Source organism: Sinohyriopsis cumingii, chromosome 6, assembly GCF_028554795.1.
Source record: "Sinohyriopsis cumingii isolate HCF-2022 chromosome 6, ASM2855479v2, whole genome shotgun sequence".
Classification (NCBI taxonomy): domain Eukaryota; kingdom Metazoa; phylum Mollusca; class Bivalvia; order Unionida; family Unionidae; genus Sinohyriopsis; species Sinohyriopsis cumingii.
Genome location: NC_142966.1, coordinates 99,982,115 through 100,002,903, shown reverse-complemented (window position 1 = coordinate 100,002,903; position 20,789 = coordinate 99,982,115). Strand labels below are relative to the sequence as shown.

The window sequence follows — 20,789 nt, the reverse complement described above, 5'->3', positions numbered from 1 at the left end:
ATCAAACTTCATTTCATTTCCTAACAATAGGTATGTATTATTAGATTTAGACTTTTAATAAGTGAGTGAGGGGGTCAGTAGGTCTGAACACCAACAAACCCCGCAGAAGCTCCTGCATTTTACTTTTCCAGGAACATTATTTTAACCATATAACTGTAAAATAAGACTAAATCTTGGAAACATTCCAACTGTTATGCAATCATTTTTCATTTTCGAGGTGGGGTGTGTGTGTGCGTGTGCAGGTATATATAATGCCCAATTTTGACTAGATGAGATAAGTTTAGAGAACAAATGCTATTAAAAAAATAGATATACTGCTACAGTAAAATATGCACGAGGCTTTAAGGATGAGTACATACACTAGTGGCAATCATGAGTACCACATTATACATGATATAATGATGTTTTAAAGAGTATTGCTAATTACAACAAAATCATACAAATGATTGTTCCTGTAGATGTTGACCCAAAAATGTTTTGAAAGCTTTGCAGAGTCAGCTGATATTATATAAAAAGGTATGGAATTCCATAGTTTGCCTCCAGGATAGGTTTGAAACCAAGTCAAGATTATCAACCATTGCATATTTTTTAGTAGAGTGTAAGCCCCTGCTTGTCATATACATTCATTTTCTTTTCAGCCAAAAAAACACACTTTATTATTACTGGTTGTCAGCCTAATTTTGTATGCTGCTTGATGTTCATTAGACCTTGAATTCAATTATCAGTATTCTGCATTATTATTGTGAGGAGTTTAATGCCAAAGTCATCCAGATTTTTTTTCTAAGCATAATAATTCGAGAAACAATTCAGCCAAATCTGGGATGCAGTTTCATCTGGATGAGACATTATCTGAGTGCACCATATTTTCAGACCCATCCACCCACCTTGTTTCCTGCACAAAAAAATCCCTTGAATTTCAGCCATAATGTGGTATGGTGCTTAATACTGATGAGACCATAACCAAGCATCATTGAATGGCTGAATCATAGCTCCTAAAGGTCAGACTCGCCCACTTTGGTTTTTCTCAATAAATCCCTTACTGTTGATTGAACCAAAATTTGCTATGAAGTTTTATGTTCATCAGACATTGGATGAGTTTGATTGTCAATATTTTGCACCATTTAGTGGATTGGCCTAAGTTGCAAAAATAAAGACAAAAAAACATTCACTGGCTGATAGCAATAGTCCCCTGATAACTTTCCTACCTTCAAAATATTCTCTTTAGGTTTTTATTTTGAAAAATGGCAGGCATCATGCAACAACTGTAAATAGCCATTATAACTATGAAATATGGCCCTCACTTTGTACAAGATTTTTTTAGACCCTTCCTACTTTACAAATATTCTATTTAGGCCTATGTACTGATAGATGGCACGCAGCCATAATGTAAAAACATGGAATACTGTTGACTTGAATTGCTCAGTTTGGTTTGAATGGGTGATTGTAGCAGTGAACTTAAACCATTCCTGGCTTAAAAATATTCTTTAATCCCAAATAAAAGACATGCAGGAATCATGAAACACTTTGGAATGTGAATAGATTCTAATCACCAATTACACGCAGTTAGAACAGACCTGGATAATGGCTGTCCAATATACACTTACGATACCATTTTACATGCAAACAGACTGTAAGTAAACATGGACAAAGAGGAGCTGGACAAGACTGCAAACAGTACGGAATGCATACATATATGTATTAATGCATTAGAAGCATATATATCACAAGACAGATCAGTTGACAGCAGCCAATACACGTGTAGCATATCAAGGGAACTGGAGAACAATGTAGGAATTAAGTTAGTTTATACACATTAAACATGCTTTAAAAAAGTTTAATTCTTATTTTTGGCTTCTTACGAAAATCAAACATTCATTCTTTTCAGTATAGGGTTAACTTCTATAAACATTATATTCAGCCAGATCTGGACTATTTTAATTGTTACGTATATTTAATTTGCAGTGATTTTTTTTTTTAAATTCCTTATATGCTATGTATAATTGTATTCTGTACTTGGCCTTGTTCAAAATCAAGTTCACTGTGTTCCTGATTAGAGACACTGATGTTTTTGTTTTGATAAACAAATAATACATAGCTAATATTTTTATAGGAGTGTGAGTTTAATATTTGGATCATTATCTTTGAGTCAAGGATTTTTATCATGTTCTTTAATATAATCTTATGGAATGGAATTTTCCATTAAGTAATAGGTTGTTTTTTAACATAAAATGTTAATTGTGACCTAGGTCAAGTAGAGGTTTCTATAATCTTGTTTACCTGAGAAATTACTCACTCCTGCAATATGAAGCCAAAAACAGTCTTATTGTTGTATTCACTATTTCATTCAGACAGGAATTTATTCAAATAATTATCCTCTTGAGTTACAAAGTGCTCAATATTATTCTTAGACAGAAACATTAATTTGGAGATACAGTGAATTCAAACAAGTTTATCTTGGATTATATTATTTTGATTCATCAAAAGACTCTTGGCACACCATCATACTTCAGGCCATTGGTACATTAGTACATTCAAGACTGCATGCATATCAACACCTTGATTATTGAATCTTATTATGAATTATTGCAAATACAACTGGAATTTAATTAGAACTTTATTCTTTAGGACTGGTGATAATAAATGTTTTGGACTATTTGGACTGTAAAGTTCATTTTAAATTTTCACTTTGAATTCTAGGGAAATAAATTTTTTATATTTTTACAACACTTTTTGGGTTTTGCTCTTTCTGTTACTTATTTTTAAGACCATTGAATTGTAATAGTAGTGTAAATTTGGAATAACACCTGTAATTCAAACATAAAGCTTTTCCCACTTCAAAAGTGGGCTTGCCATTGACTGTATAGACATTTTTCAGGATGCAAAGAATCGTATACAATTATTTACCAATACATGAAAGATTATTTCTTCAAAGGCCAAAGTTAATTACAATATATAAAGCCAAAGAAGGAATTGTTTATTAAGAACTTTCAATATTTTGGTCCAAAGCTATGGAACAAGACATACGATATCTTCTTTTAATAATCAGTCTTAAATGGATGAAATCTTGAAATGGAAGCACAATTCTTGTAATAAAAATATCTCCTGCATTTCTCTGCTTATACATCATTATCACAGATTAACTTTTCCAAATACACAGATATTTGTTTATGTTTATGTGCTCCCTGATGCTTGTCCTTATTTTCTGGGCTTGAAACTTTGATTTTCAGAGTAACTCAATTCTTTAGTGCCAAGCCGAATATATCATTGTGTGGTAGATACAGTACATATTTCAGAAGGCATCAAGGTGGATTAGTTCTGTAACTAATTGAGTAACCTTCTCTGAATAAAGTTATTATTATTATTATTATTGTTGTTGTTGATAATTAAGGTAGCAGCAGGTCTTTAAGAGGGATTTCAAACTGCTAAAATCAGAGGTTGTTTGAAAATCAGTAGGGAGAGAATTCCAGTTCAGCTGCTGCATCAAGATGTTCTTACATTTTGAATTTTCAAGGTGTTTACATACCTAAAAGAGGATTTTTTTTAGCTACCAGATTTTTTAAGTATGTTGGATGGTTTTCACTTGAATTTTGAAAACTTGAAGTGCCATGGTCTTCATCTTTTGGATGTGGAGAGTACGGATTTCTTGAAATAGCTATAGACAAATCTATGAGCTGTTGTGTGGAATGTTTCAAGTTTGTTCACATTAGTGAGAGTGCTGAAATGTCACGTTAGAGAACAACAGTTGAAGTTTTGCCATGATGAAAGAGTGGTAAACAGCCAGTTGTCCTTCACTTGTGAAGTATTTTCGAACTTGTTTAATTTAATACATTTTTTTGTGATAAATTTCAGTGGTTGAGGACCATCCATTTAGTACATATGCATGGAAGGGGAGGGGCTAACCCAAATGCATATGCTTGGGTATGGGGTGGGGGGCTACTGATAATGTATGTATGTATAAGAAACAGGGATGGGGGGAGGTGAAACCTTGATAATAATTTGTCTAATACATAACCTGTTCAACTGTGTTCAGTCTGCATTTGAATTTTAGCAGACACGATACAAACTTTGTAAAGTTACGCAGCTTATTTCTTTGATGCAGCCAGACATTCAACGTTGGTGGTCTATTTTATTAAACATGTTAATATTATTGACACTTGATCATTTCTGCATGAGTTAAATATAGGCTGTTCTATAGAATTTGGGTGTGTGTGCATCAAGTGAACATACGCAGGTGGAGGGATGTAAAAAAGTATGCATGTGTACAGGGAGAGAGGGAGGAGACAAAAAGTTAATTCCAGTAGCTTTACCAAGTCTTCACAATATATATATATATATATAGACTCAGAGGAGGAGAAAGTCTCAAGTGGTTCCTTAATTTTTTGCCAAGTGCAGTAGCTTGGAACATGTCAGGGTTTGATTTTATTTGTTTGTATGTCACCTAATGAACATAATGCACTCCATTTCTGAAGTAGGTTTCATAATAATAAAGTAGTGGTGAGCATAGGCAAAAGTGTTGTCATCAGCATAGTTATGTAGATCAGAGTAATTTAAGAAAAAGGTGTCACTAATAAACATACTAAAGAGTGTAGGTTCAAGAAGTGATCATTTTGGTGTTCATTTATCAATGTTTGCCCATGAACTAGTTGAGTTTCCTATTTCTCATTAATAAAAATAAACATAATTTGGGGTTGCAGAATTGATTGCTGGGGTACCTTGTTATACATACCTACCCATGAACTAGTTGAGTTTCCAATTTTGGAACATCATATTCTGTTTGAGAGGTAATCAGAGTATGTATTGCCAAATCTGAAAGTTCATTTACTGCCAGTTTCTTCTTTAGGAGTTTTTGGGGTAAACATACAATTTTGATGAATCAATAAATATTGCTGCAGCATATTTGTTTTGGGCTAGAGATGAGCACAAATCTTCTAGTTCATATTAGTGTTGTTTGACAGAAGAAACCCTTTCTGAAAGTGGAAAAGTATGGGCATAAGACATTGTCAAGAAATTGGTGGTCTGGTTGCATACAGCTAGTTCAAAGAGTTTTGACAGTAGGGAAAACATTGACATGATGCTAGTTTTATTTATCAAGTGGACTACATGGCTTCCTTCAGTCTGGTTGAGAAACATTTCTTGTCAAGGCTTCAGTTTATAAGTTTGGTTATAGAACCATTCAGGGATTGAGTTTCAAGTTTTAATAGTTTGGGTGAATTAAGATCAATCCCAGGTGTCTTTATAATGCTATTTGATATGGCTTTAGCTGTCAAGTTTTCAATGACATGAGAAAAATGCATTTTCTATTTTATTTTACATGGAAGTTCTTTTTGATAACCTGTAAGCTCACCTGGTTATTGTAGGTTAGGTAGTTATTGCCATGCCTTTAGTGACATTAATGAAGAAGTTATTGAAGACCTTTGTAGCACAAGCCTGATCAGAAATAATCTCATCATACTGTTGTAGGACTCACGGTACTAATTCAACTCCTATAGTAAACATATGGAAACACCATCATATTCAAAATTCAGTAACTTAAAATTTCTGGGTGCTGATGATCAGACCTATATTTCTCCATGCACAAATATCCTTTATGCAAGATTCCGTGTGGAGATCACCACATGAGCTGCAGCATTTTTATCATCTTGTGCATGAAACACGTTATAAATTCTGCTATTTTCATGATTGAGCGCTCCTAAGTCAAGTCTGTAAAAATACTAAAATTGCATCAATAGAAATTTGTCAATATTTTTTTTAAAATTACAGATAAAATAAGCTCTAAAGAGATATTTTTACTGAAATTTTACTTTTCATTATTAACCAATTATGGATCACCAAACCCGTACATGTGTATACTCTATTATTTGTCCACCCATTTCTAGACTGGTTCAGTTCTTCCATATAATTAATACCATGTGTCCTACATAGGATAATTGAGTTCTAGGATAACACACCTTTGTTTACCAGGAAGGTCCAATGGTTGGTTAGAAATACATACTTTTTGTTCCAACTGAGCAGCATTTACAAAATTGCAATGGCTTTACGTCAGAGTTTTGACATCATATTGCTTTGTTTATCTAGGCATCCTAATCTTTAACATTCTCAGTTTTCGGTAAGTATGAAGAACCTTAGCCTTTCTGTGTATATGTTTTCTGTAAAGATAAAAAAAAACCAAAATAAACTGATTACTTTTGTCTTGTTTTCTTTGTTTAAAGAGGAGCATTTCCTCAGTTATATTAAAAGTGCTCAAATGTCTAGAACACGTCACTGGGATCATCATTGTCAGGACACAACCATGTTGGAATATTCCCCAGTAAAAGGTTCCCTCACTTTTGTGACTCACTTCTGCAGCATTTTAAGGAGAAGGGTGCACTATAATTATTTCAACAATGGAGAAAAGAAAAATGAATTCTATTCAAAAAAAGACATTTTAATGAAAACTAATAAATGGTTGCATATTTAAAGACAACTTTTTTTCTTCAAAGATACAATATATTTCTAAAAACATGTATGATGTATATAAAAAGGGAACTGAAAGGTTTATGGCCCCTGTTGGATCTTTGAGAGAAGAAAACTATATTCATGTTTTTAGTTATGAAATCAATTCAAATTGTATACATAAATAGCATTGTTTTGCATGATTCTATAAAATCTGTACAGTTAAAATTACCTCTGTAATTGTATAATTCAGTAACAAGGTTTTGCATAATTCTATAAAATCTGTACAGTTAAAATTGCCTCTGTAATAGTATATTTCAGTAACAAGGTTTTGCATAATTCTATAAAATCTGTACAGTTAAAATTACCTCAATAATTGTATATTTCAGTAACAAGGTTTTGCATGATTCTATAAAATCCAAACAGTAAAAACTACCTCTGTAATTGTATACTTCAGTAACAAGGTTTTGCATGATTCTATAACATCTGTACAGTTAAAATTACCTCTGTAATTGTATATTTTAGTAACAAGGTTTTGCATGATTCTATAAAATCTGTACAGCTAAAATTACCTCTATCTGTACATAATTTGCAATAGGAAAATATGATAAAACAAAACAGAAATTTATTCCTTCATCAGCCACAATACAAAAGCAAAATAAATAGCAAAATTATCTGTATTTACAGTATTTATACAAGTCAGCAAGAATAAAATGAAGTTTATAAAAAGAAAATATTATTGTAAATAGACCATACCAATATCTCCAATTAAGGGCCATTGGTAATTCATTAGTTGAATTCAGAAAAGATTCCGATTCATTTATTAAACAGAGTTCTTTCCAAAACTTTCACTATAAATAAATTAAGACTGATCAAACAGGAGATGACAAATCTGATATTCTTCTCTGGCAAGAACAATTTCAAGAAGGAAATTGTCTTGGAATTTTTTGCTTTCTTTCATACTAAATTTTAAATTTGACAAAAGAATTACAGTTATTGGTGTGATGGTTTGGCTTGTTCAAACTACATGTATATGGTATAAAATTAATGTACATTACTTATTAAGGAATATCAGCAAGATTCATAGCAAATATGGAAAAGTTTACTTTAATTGGTATTTCAAGACAATGGAAATGGAAGGGCTTTGGTAAAATAAATATCAATAATATATGCCATCCCTTTCTGTCTGATAAAAAATAACTAATTGCATCTGTGTTTTTGCTCAAGCATACAGCAGGGTATCCAAAATTTACATGCTAAATGTTGAATTGTCATTTTGGAATCTAATCACTATTCCTTCTTTTCTATGTTCCTTCACGGAAATCCTGCATGGTGCATTATAAACTCTCACTCAAGTAGTTAACTTAATCTCTCTTGCTAAATATTTTAAATAATTTCCAATCAAATACAACTTGTCCTAAAAATTCAATCAATCTATACATGAAACACAACATACCCTGTATTTTCAAAATGTTTTGACTGCCAAAAATCAGACTCAAGTCCTAGACAAATAAAACTTGATAGTAATACCTGGAGTTTGCTCATGTATTTTAAAGTTGAAATGCAAGTACACTATCCAACACAAGAATATCTGGAAATCTTGATTCACATCCAAGTTATCAAGTATCATAGTTTTCACACTTTGTGCCTGAGATTAGTGATAAAAAGGTATTGAGAATACAGGGATGGATCTTTGAAGAATATCAATAGATAAACATCAATTTGATACACATTTTATACAATTTGTTGAATTAAATGCCAGCACTATATTCAACAGGTATATATCATTATTCACAGTTTAATTTTTGATGAAAACAATTCTGAAATTCTACTTATCATACCACCGAAGATCTAGCATTACTCAAAGACACACTTGGAACATACATAATAAAATATAGTATCACTCAATGACCTTAATGAAGTTACAAGTTTACACATACTAAATGTATTACTCAATGTTGTGACTTCGTGAAGTTACCTGCTGATACATAAGAAGAGGTAGTATTAATCACTGACATGACTTTGTTAAGTTATCTGCTGACACCTAGCAAGATTTAGTATTAGTTAATGACCTAGTCTTGTGAAGTTACCCACTGACACATAAGCTGTAGCATTACTCAATAACATTGCTCCATGAAGTTACTTGCTGTCATGCAAGATGTAGCATTACTCAATGACCTGACCTTTTTGAGTTACCAGCTGACAAAAATGTAGCATTACTCAGTGATGTTGCTGAATAAAGTCACTTGCTGTCATACAACAAGATGTAGCAAAATTTACTCAATGACCTGACCTTTTGAAGTTACCAGCTGACACACAAAATGTAGCATTACTCTGTGACATTGCTGTATGAAGTTACTTGCTGTCATGCAACAAGATGTAGCAATACTCAATGACCTTACCTTTTGAAGTTACCAGCTGACACACAAAACGTAGCATTACTCAGTGACATTGCTGTATGAAGTTACTTTCTGTCACACAACAAGATATTGCATTACTCAATGACCTGACCTTCTGAAGTTACCAGCTGAGATGCAATATGTAGCATTACTCAGTGACCTGACCATTTCAAGTTACCAGCTGAGATGCAAGATGTTGCATTACTCAATGACCTGACTTTTTCAAGTTACCAGCTGAGATGCAAGATGTAGCATTACTGAATGACCTGACCTTCTGAAGTTACCAGTTAAGATGCAAGATGTAGCATTACTGAATGACCTGACATTTTCAAGTTACCAGCTGAGATGCAAGATGTAGCATTACTCAGTGACCTGACCTTCTGAAGTTACCAGTTAAGATGCAAGATGTAGCATTACTCAATGACCTGACCTTTTCAAGTTACCAGCTGAGATGCAAGATGTAGCATTACTCAATGACCTGACCTTTTCAAGTTACCAGCTGAGATGCAAGATGTAGCATTACTCAGTGACCTGACCTTCTCAAGTTACCAGCTGAGATGTAAGATGTGGCATTACTGAATGACCTGACCTTTTCAAGTTACCAGTTAAGATGCAAGATGTAGCATTACTCAGTGATGTTGCTGTATGAAGTTACTTGCTGAAACATAACACTATGTAGTATTAACTCACTAACCTAACCATATGAAGTTACCTGCTGAAGCATAACAATATCTAGTATTACTCGGTGACCTAACTTTATGAGTTACTTGTTGAAACATAAAAAAATGTATCACTTAAAGGCGTTACTTTTATTAAGTTACCTGCTGACATATAACAAAATGTAACATTACTTGATGACATTGCCTTATGAAGTTACCTGCCGATATTTAACAAAATGTAGTATTACTCAATAACCTGACCATGTGAAGTTACCTGCTGACACAACTGGTGACCTAATATTATGCTGAAGTTGTGAAGCAAATACACAATATGATTTTAAAAAAATGATGCAATAGACTGCTTAAATGGAAATGTGTTAATGTTTACAATTTAAGTTTGTGTTAACTAGGAGAGATTTTGTAAATTAGTACAAGGAGAGGACATTTTATTATGACATAATATTTCTATGAATTCAAGCTCCCAATTGTCTACTTAAATTTTTGTATTATCTTCCCACACTGAGACAATCTCATTTCTGTCTCAATCTCTCTCTCATTTCTCCCAATTGTATTAGGGATGACAAGAATCTTCTGTCTCATTTCTCCCAATGGGCTTAGGGATGAAGAGAAAATCTTCTGTCTCATTTCTCCCAATGTGCTTAGGGATGAAGAGACAATATTCTATCTCATTTCTCCCAATGGGCTTAGGAATGAAGAATAGAGTTCATGCCTCTGCCTGCATGTCACAAGAGGTAATTAACAAAGGCAACCTTTCTGTCCAGGGACCTATGAGGATATTCAAGCTGATGTAGTGTCAGGCTTTTTAAATGAGTTTGGTTTATAAAAAATAAATGGATTTTGTATTTTCAGGTTATTACCCATATTTGGTTTTATTTGTCTGTGTTGTTTTCCTGGAATATATGAATATACCTTATACTGTATACACCAGGATTGTACTGATGTGTCATTAAACCCTATACATGCCTTCATCACCTGAAATATTTTGTTTGAACCCAACTCTGGGAAGAGATAAAATATAGATCACATATTCTCTATTTCAGATATATTCTTTTAATAAAATTAATAAGGGCATCTAATAGATTTATGTTACAAACTAGTGCTTTTAAAAAAAAAATAATATCATCAAAATGAAGTTCTTTTATAGGTACCTGGGAAATAAAATAACAAATGAGGTGAAAAATAAAGTTCCATGTCTTATTACGAGCATATTTTTTAGCATGGTGACATAAATGTAACAAGTACAAGATAAACTGGAGCATACCTCTGAAGAAACAAATGTAAGCTGAAGGTCTGATCAAACTGGAATGAATACAGAAGATATATATGTTTTGCAAAAGGTATAACAATTTCAGTGAAATTAACTGAACAAATGTACTTTCTAAGGGCAATGAACTCTAATGATTTCAACAAAATAAGACCAAGTTAAAACTAATATTCAAACAAAAATTGTTTTGACTGTGTCAGTCTTAAATGTCTGCAAAACTAAAATAAATCTAACATTTTGAAAGTAAATTACAAGTCCTAGTTCTTAATTTCATATTTAAGATGATTGGTTTTCAATATAAAAGTATCCTTATTAATCAATTAGTGGTAGATAACAATGCAATATATATCTTCCATGGTATTTCATAATCAAGATTGATTTTCGATATAAATTATCCTTATAAATCTCTAAATAGATAATCTGACACAATATATATCTTCCATGCACTGTCACAGGATGTTGCCAAAAAAGACTTTCCAGCTGTTGTGACTATGGAACATTTTAAAGATGACATTATGTTATGACTGCTATAACAAATGTAACCATCCAAACACATACATAAAAATACATATAAATTATTATTTTGCCTACAGTACAAAGAATACTAATGATGTTAACCTCTGACCTTTTCACCTATGATTAACCAAAGACATTTTTCTAATCTGATAAACTTGGTTTCAGATTAGTGCAATGAAATAAACTGGTGATGTTGTTACTGAACTATTTACACTAAAAAGCTCTGAAGAAATAATGATTTAAAACAAAATGTACCCTAAATTTCGAACACAGTGACAGACAACCCTTTGTAGTAAAATGAAAAACAAGAATCGGATTACAAGTGGACACTTTGTGTCAATGTAAGCAATAGGCAGATAAAAATGCAAGCATTAAAAGAATGAATAACAAAATGGTCTAACTGATTGTGTAAAGAAGAAAAACTTGAGGAATGGTGAGCATTTATCCATTGTAAATTATCCCCACCCCATCTAAATCCCCACCCCTACTAAATCACACTCCTACCCTGTGAAAAGGATTAATCTCAAGTTTTGAAAAAAATGTACAGCTTTTCTGAAAATAGACCGACTACAATGATTTGTTGGCATGCATATATTCTGATGATGATTGAAACTGCAATCTACTAAAAACTGCATTAGTATTATTCATAAAACTACGATACTCTGCATGAAGCTGTAAGTCAAACTCTTACAAAAATCATGGAAGCAGAAAGATTTGAAAACACAAAATAACTGTATGGCAAAATGGGTGACCAGTGGCACTGCTAGGATTTTGTCATTCACAGAATATTAAGCAACAAAACAAAAAGGGCAATAACTCTTACAAATATTTTGGGAGAAAAGTGATTTGTCAATATGTGCATCTTCTGACGATGATCATAATATTGACTGGTTTCATGGTAATCCATGGACAATTTGCATTAACAGCTTAGGATGGATAGATAGGCAGATGGATATAAAGGTTATTACCATATACTCCGATGTCTATAGAAGTGGGGATATAAAAATGCATGAAATTCACCAGCTTATCATGCCATCATTGTATAATCAAGTTACACATTCATTTTGCTGTTGGCCTATTTGTACCACTAATTTCAATCTGAAATAAATTTCCTGTACTATGAAGCGAAAACAAAGAACTTGGGAAAATCGATCACTTGATTGCAGGATGACTTTGTAGTATCTTGGATGTGGAATACAGTATAATGGTGCCAATGACAAATACAGCTATGAATTGTCAGATTGGCATAGCTTTGTATTTTGTACAGTGTAATGGTGCCAATGACAAATATGGCTATGAATTGTCAGATTGGCATAGCTTTGTATTTTGTACAGTGTAATGGTGCCAATGACAAATATGGCTATGAATTGTCAGATTGGTATAGCTTTGCACAAGTACAGCATAATGGTGCCAATGACAAATAAGGCTATGAATTGTCAGACTGGTATAGCTTTGTATGAGTACAGCATAATGGTGCCAATGACAAATATGGCTATAGATGGTCATAATTATATAATTTAAATCATGTATGAGGAACAGAACACAATAGTGCCAATGACAAATAAAGCCACAGATGGTCAGATTGGCATAGATTTGAATGACAAATATAACATAATGGTGCCAATGGATGATCCACAATGGTATAGCTAGACTGCCAAATATCACTTAATCTTACAAAATATTTATCTTTGTATTCATAAGAAGCCCCAAAAAGGAGTTCACACCTCACAGTTATTAATTAGAGATTTTGGGAATGTGCATACAGGCCTGTTATATATACTTGCTTATAAGATGGGTCCACCTGCAAACAACAAAGACCCTAATTTGCCATCTCATAATGACACATCAGATCAGTGTCCATGTTTGTTAAACTGATTTGTCCAAATAAGCTGTATAGACATGTACCAGCTAGGACATTATGCAATGGCAGATCTGGGTGCTGTTCACTGAACATGAATGATTTATTAAGTCCAAAAATATCTGTAATAAGCAGCAAATAATAAGTGATTGACACTGAAATTGCATAACCTATGAATACATGTACTTATTAGTTAATCTTTTACTTCGACTTTAATCCAATTCAACATTTACTTAACTATCACTTCTAGCTAATTTGATTTCCAACTCATGTATTTTTTAATGTTGCTAATTTTGATTATATGTAACATGATATTTTTTTTTAATCAAAGATGATTAATTACTTTGCTGTATATTTCTTTTTTGAAAACAGTTCTAAAGCATGAATAAAAATGAATATAAAAATACATCTTATACAAATCTTTTGTTGACCATAATACAACTTTGGACAATAAGACTTGTCCATACTTTGTACTGGAGTTGGGATGACTAGAAAAATTCTTTGACAAGTAATAGAAAATTGCCCCCCACCCCAGTTTTGCAGAGATCATTAATAAATATATACATATATTAAATACTTACAATGAAGATTTATGGCAAACAGAACACTAATAAGTGTGTATATCCTAACTATACCAAGAAAATACAGTAAATATGTGACCAAAACTAAATCACAGAGACTAATAACACTGGTCAACAGTGAAATCATTACTGACTTGAAAAGGCCCTAATCTGTAGTATTTTGGTGTGCCGAACACGAATATAACCGTGAAAAATTTGTATTGGCTCTCGTTTTGAAGATATTCATATACCTCATTTTCTATGTTTCACTGTGTAAATTTCTCCAGTAGGACTGCAGCAACATCCGGAATAATGATGTAACATTGCATAATACCATCATGCTCACATCATCCACAGTTGATTGCATCATTTTCTGATGCAATGCAATACTAATGCCATGCGGCTGCTGAAGTAAGTTGACGTCAGCAGTGTACTATACATGTGTAGGCCTATTATACTAATGCCAGGCGGCTGCTGAAGCTGACGTAAGCAGTGTACTATATAAAGCCCAATCAGATAGGTTCAGCATTTAAAATATTTTAGACGTTGTGCGAGACAGTTCAAGCTACTGTTACATAAAACTTATTATTTTATCCATTTACGTACAATAAAGAACAGTAATGCCTCGAAAGTGTGTTAATACCGCGGACAATTTTTGCTATATTTGTGGGGAAGTGACATTTGCCAACCAGAAGAAAAGTATCAATTCTCAAGTGAAGAAGGCATATCATCTTTACTTCGGATGCAAGGTTGGTGACCAAGACAAGCCTTGGGCTCCGCATATATGCTGTGCTACATGTACAACACAGCTTTCACAGTGGTTGAATTGCAAAAGGTCATCAATGCCGTTTGCAGTCCCAATGGTGTGGAGAGAGCCAAGCAACCACCTAAATGACTGTTACTTCTGCTTGGTTCCTCCTCTTTCCAGCGGAATAACGAAGCGAAAGAAGTCGAGAATAGTCTACCCAAACATTCCGTCTGCATTGAGACCAGTTCCACATGGTGAGGGACTTCCTATTCCAGAACCTCCAGCAGAATATTCTCTTGATTCATCTGACGAAGACAAAGGTGAGTCGACCTGTTCTTCTCCTGGTCCATCAGCATGCAGTGATCCAGATTTTCACTGTGGTGCATCATCAACCCCACACAGAATAACACAGGAAGAACTAAATGACCTGATTCGTGATTTGGACTTATCAAAGAACAAGGCAGAATTGCTAGGATCAAGACTCCAACAATGGAATCTTCTAGAAGAAGATGTCACAATTACTGCATATCGAAAGCGCCACCAGCAATTGGAGCCTTTCTTCAGAAAGGAAAGTAATCTGATATTCTGTTCCGATATTGAGGGCTTCATGAATGCTTTAAAAATCACTCATGACCCACAAGAATGGAGACTATTTGTCGACTCTTCGAAACTGAGTCTCAAGGCTGTGCTTTTGCACAATGGAAACATTCTTCCATCTATTCCAGTAGCGTATGCTGTCCACATGAAAGAGACATACAATAACTTAAGGCAGCTACTGAATTCCATTGAGTATAACAAGTACAGCTGGCACCTCTGTGGTGATTTGAAGGTAGTTGCCCTTTTAATGGGACTGCAGCAAGGATATACAAAATACATGTGTTTCTTATGCAAGTGGGATAGCCGAGCAAGGGAAATGCACTACATGAGGAAGGAATGGACTCACAGGCAGAATGTAGCCATTGGAGAGAAGAATATCCAACACCCAGCTCTGGTTGAGGCTCAGAAAATCTTGCTACCACCCCTTCACATCAAACTAGGTTTGATGAAGAACTTCGTGAAAGCCATTGACCGGACTTTGCCAGCATTCCGATACCTGCATGAAAAATTCCCTCGACTCAGCGAAGCAAAGATTAAAGAGGGAGTTTTTGTGGGTCCTCAGATTCGAGAGCTTTTCAAAGATGACCGGTTCAACAACTTGCTGGAAGGTGACGCGAAACAAGCATGGAATGCTTTTCGCCTAGTTTCTACAAACTTCCTCGGAAATGTTAGGGCAGAAAACTATAAGGAACTAGTAGAAGACATGTTGATGAAGTATAAGAAACTTGGCTGCAATATGTCTCTAAAGATTCACTTCCTTCATTCCCATTTGGATTTCTTTCCTAGCAACTGTGGTATTGTTAGTGATGAACACGGCGAACGTTTTCATCAAGATATCGCAACAATGGAACAAAGATACCAGGGAAAATGGTCCACTACAATGCTGGCTGACTACTGCTGGACACTCCTCAGAGATGCTCCCGAACAGCTGTACAAGAGACAGGCAAAGAAATCTAAGATGTAGTCAATGACTTGATTTTTTATAGGTAGGCTATTACAGTTGACCTTTTACTATTGGAATGCATTTCGTTATGTAAACATTAATTTCTTGCAGATTACAAAAAAACTAGAGCCAATTTTGCAATTTGACTGTCATATTCGTGTTCAGCACATAAAAATTGATAAGAATTGACTAATTTTATTTCAGTAACATGACTTTTGTAAAAATTTGTTGTCCAGTGTAATATATGCACCAAAGCTACTGTATACAAAATCTGAATCCACTGCATCAACTGTTTTCTAAATCTAATAACTGGATTGTTGCAAGTAAAGCTAATTAAGTTTTATAGACTTTTTACAATTATCACATTTTTATATGTTCCATATATATATATATATATATATCCAAATACATGTAAACTATTTACCACAGTTTCAAAATACCAACAAGTCATCCTCACTTTATGAAAAATGCATTACCTCTAAATTTTTAAAACGAAAAAAGGTGGAGAATAGATTATTCTACATAATATCCAGATAAACAAAGTGAAATAGAATTTTTACAAACCATAGACTTTGACAAGCAGAACATAATTCTAGTGTAAAAAATGTAAAATAGACATGGCCACAAGATTTACCCTAAATATCTGTAAACTTGCCTGCATCTGGACAAAGTTTTGTCAATTTTAAATAATTTAAGTATGAAAAACAGACTCCTTTTATCAATTTCAATAGGCCATAAAATTACAGCATGAAAAACAGATTGCTTTAATCAATTTCTTGGGCTGTAAAATCACAGCAGGAAAAACAGATTGCTTTATTCAATTTCAATTGGTCATAAAATCATGTCATGAAAAATAGATTCCTTAAATCAATTTCAATGGGCTGTAAAATCACAGCATGAAAAACAGATTGCTTGAATCAGTTTCAATTGGCTGTAAAATCACAGCATGAAAAACAATCGTTTAATCAATTTCAATGGGCTATAAAATCACGACATGAAAAACAAATTTCTTTAATCAATTTCATTGGGCTGTAAAATCACAGCATGAAAAACAGCTTACTTTAATCAGTTTCAACAGGCTGTAAAATCATAGCATGCAAAAACATGAATTAATATATTGCAGGCAAGGATACAAAATTCTCTTCATTGAACCATACATTATCTTTTGAAAGAGCACCCAAAAAGGTATAAAATATTTCTTGATAAATGACTTATGTGGTTTCTTTGAATTCATAGTTTGCAGCAACCAAAAATCTATGAAAAATTGGTTCCTTTATGAAGGCACCATTGCTAAAGACCACAATCAGAATTTTACCTTGTTTAATATTTTTTAAAAACAGTCTCAAGTGTTTAGGCAGTTAATGTAGTTACATAGGATTAACAAAAGGTATGTGATGTTTGACTATTTTTGCAATAGTCATAATCATAACAGGGTCGTTTATAACAATCTGTACTTTGCCTGCCAACCCTTCTAAATGGGTATGTTTACAAAGGAATTTAATTAAAGTCAGTTTGTTTTTATACGTTTTTGCAATGTGGTTGTTAATAGCAATGTTGAAACGCATAGTTTACCAAAAAATCTTGGGTGCTGGTGACATTCTATGGGTGGTCACTCAAAACAGTGTATTTATATAATAAAATCGATCCATGCAATATGATTGTGGTTGTAAATGACAGGTGGTTGCTACTAGCAGAGGTTGCTCAAGTCAGGTTTTACTGTAATTCCATTGAAAATGTGCACAAAGAAGCAAAATTTCTATAATTATTTTCTGCCGGATTCTATTTGAATCCAAACACTTAATTTCTTTCTAATATACTCAAATTAACTTAGGAAGCACTCATATTTACTAGTCATGTCCAAAATGTCTGATTTTTTACTGACAATAAAATGCACAAATCAGACCATAGGAGTTTCTAAAAATAAAACTTGTATTTAAGCTTGAAAAATATTTTAACTGACTTTAATACACAGGTCAAGGGTATTAACCTCTTAGTATTTGAGATGAACAATTTAACAAGTGTGTAAACTGCCTGGACAGAATTTGGGAGTAAACGATTTGATGTTATGGGGAAAGAGTGATCTCCATAAAAACAGTTTAGTCATTCTGAAAAATACAAAAGGAAACCCATATTCATTAAATCTTTGCCTATAATTATGATTTTACACTAATGCAGAGCAAAAACAGGATGTTTTATATTTCAGTATAATAGTAAATCATTCCACCCTCTTCCAGTCAACAGTTGACAACAGAACAAGTAATATATGTTGTTGTTGTTGTTTTTGGTTTAATGCCATTTTTCAGCACACGATAGGCTATGCATGGTGACCAGTATTAATGGTGGAGGAAGAACCAGGGAAAATCCTGGAAAGACCCACCAACCCACAAGAAGCTACTGGCAAACTTTCTCACATACCGACACTGGCCGAATATTTGACTCGAACATAGACAGACAGAGGTGAGATGGCAGTGATCCGTAATGGAGAGCGCTTTAGACCACTCGGGGCCCCAGTTATATATGTAATTGAAGCATTACAAAGGCTTGTGTATATTGGAGTGATGTGGAACCTGTCTGCATGTCCAACTCAAAAATAAATAAGACGAAAGATAAAGGGTATGGGGCAATAAAATTGTTTCAACAGGTGTGAAGGATGGTTGATTGAGCTGGCTTGACTGGTGCTCTTTTGTTGTCAGGAAAAAAGGTAAGTACATTAACTGATTTAGACTGTCACATCATTTGGTGCTTGGTTCCTGTTTACTGTGGATATAGTAACGATTGTACACATGATGCAGTGAAGACAAAGACAAAAACCAAGAACATTTAATGACTTTATTACTGAACCATACTTTATTTTTATGGATGGTCCAATAATAACCCGATTAACACTCATCAGCTTTTTAAAGAACTAACCGCATTCAAAAATAAGCAAGAAGCATTGATATTTTTTTTCTCTTTATGAATGCAACATAACTTAACCAATTTATTAAATAAAACAGTTTGTTTATTTTGGCACTGAAACATCATTACTTGAAGCAATTCATGCATTATTGGAAAAATTCAGGAACCATGCCCTGTGCATGATATATCAGAATTTGTATTACAACGAAGCTTGTTATAGTGAGGTCTGACTTTACTGTTATGCATCTCATTTCATTATGTGATGGTAAAATATATATGTTATGTACATTATAAGGCATTTCCACTATAAAGCTGTTTACTCTATGGCTCATACAGACAGTGTTATAATGAAGGACTGCTGTATTTGAACATGTCACTAAATATTATATGTATAAATATATGTAACAGTAAATATAATGATGAAAAAGCAACATATTTTAACATGTAATATGTGTCTTTTAGGTTTTACAAGTAACATTTTATCACAGCAACTGCTTAGTACCTGAAACGAGTATTTTTCTCATCACAAGTGTCCATATTCTATGCAAATATAAAACAATTAGTTTTAACATTTTTAAAAATAACTCTGGACTCTGTTTGGTCATATTAAAGATTTTGCATACTCTGTATCATGACTCTATAAAACAGTGAGATTCTGCTCTGAGTGCTTCCATATGTGTTCTGGATCAGAACTTATAAATGAGTATCAGACATTATGACCTCATCAGCTGAGTTTGGCATATGAGGAATAACGTTATTAATAAATGACTAACAATAACTGATATTGAGTAGAATGTGAGCCACTACATTTTGCCATTTCACCTGCTGATATGAAGCGGTATAATTGTATAGATTGTCAGACGCAACTTCAAGTGTCTGGATGCACTTCTTATAGTATATGAGAATTTATGTCCATTTTGGCACATCATTTTTCCTCTTGTATTGATGATCAATTTCTGAAGAGAGATGAAAGACTTTGGAATACCTTCTGCTCACTGGGAATAATTTCAAAGAATTGTTTTAAAGCTTAGTATATGCATATGCTATGTATAAGATTCAGCTAATTCTCTGTTTGATCCATTACGCCTACGTGGGATTCCAGGACTGTATTTAATAGGAGGAACTGTAACTGGATTGTTTACAGCAACATGTCTGGAGACAGCCTGGGAGCTAGTGGGTGTGACACTGTCAGTACTAGGATCTTCTGGGGTGGATGATTCAGAGCTAGGGGAGTTATCTCTGGATAGCTCCTGATTTTCTGTCTGCATTTTCTCCAGTTTCTCTTTCATCTGAGCTTTCATTATGACATTTGGAAATACAGCTCTCTGAATAGTTCTTATCACCAACCTAAAAAAGATACAATAATAATATGAAAACCCTAAACAGATTGCAACAGATACTTCTGGTCTTCGTATGAAACCAAGTGCCTACATTTATTTTCCTTTAAGGATTTTCATACATTGGACATTAAAAAAAAGAAACAATTTGTTGTTTTCATACACATAATTTTCCAGATATATTATGGTTCATGGGGCAATGTGATGGGATTTTTGTCACACTTTCATAGGTATTAAAAAGTGCAGATTTCTCTGATGGCTTCCATTTCTGTCAGCTACTTTTGTATTCTTTTAAACAGAAAGAAAATAAAATTTCAAGAAAATAAGAAATACACTTCCTTCTCATGAAATGACCACCATTTATACAAGAGAATTGGATCTGGGTCTCTCCCTGTATTCCTTGGGACTAGCCCCTGGTTCATAACTTAAAAATTGTTCACTGCTGCACCCTAAATATATAAATATATGCACACACTAACATGGCACTACAAGGAGAGTTAATCTGTGCAGACAGTATGAATTTTGTGGGCTTTGTTTACTCCCATGGGGTCATTACT

At 33.6% G+C, this 20,789-nt stretch overlaps 1 protein-coding gene across 1 annotated transcript in view; it reads right to left on the bottom strand.

The window, feature by feature from the left end:
- Nucleotides 1-16,241: 16,241 nt before the first annotated feature.
- The window catches only part of LOC149797556 (phospholipid-transporting ATPase VA-like), a 120,316-nt gene continuing 115,768 nt past the window's right edge, over nucleotides 16,242-20,789 (bottom strand). The window contains exon 22 of the mRNA XM_089962425.1: nucleotides 16,242-20,242. Coding sequence (XP_089818551.1) covers nucleotides 19,939-20,242 — 304 coding nt within the window. The 3' untranslated portion in view covers nucleotides 16,242-19,938. The remainder of the gene's footprint in view (nucleotides 20,243-20,789) is intronic.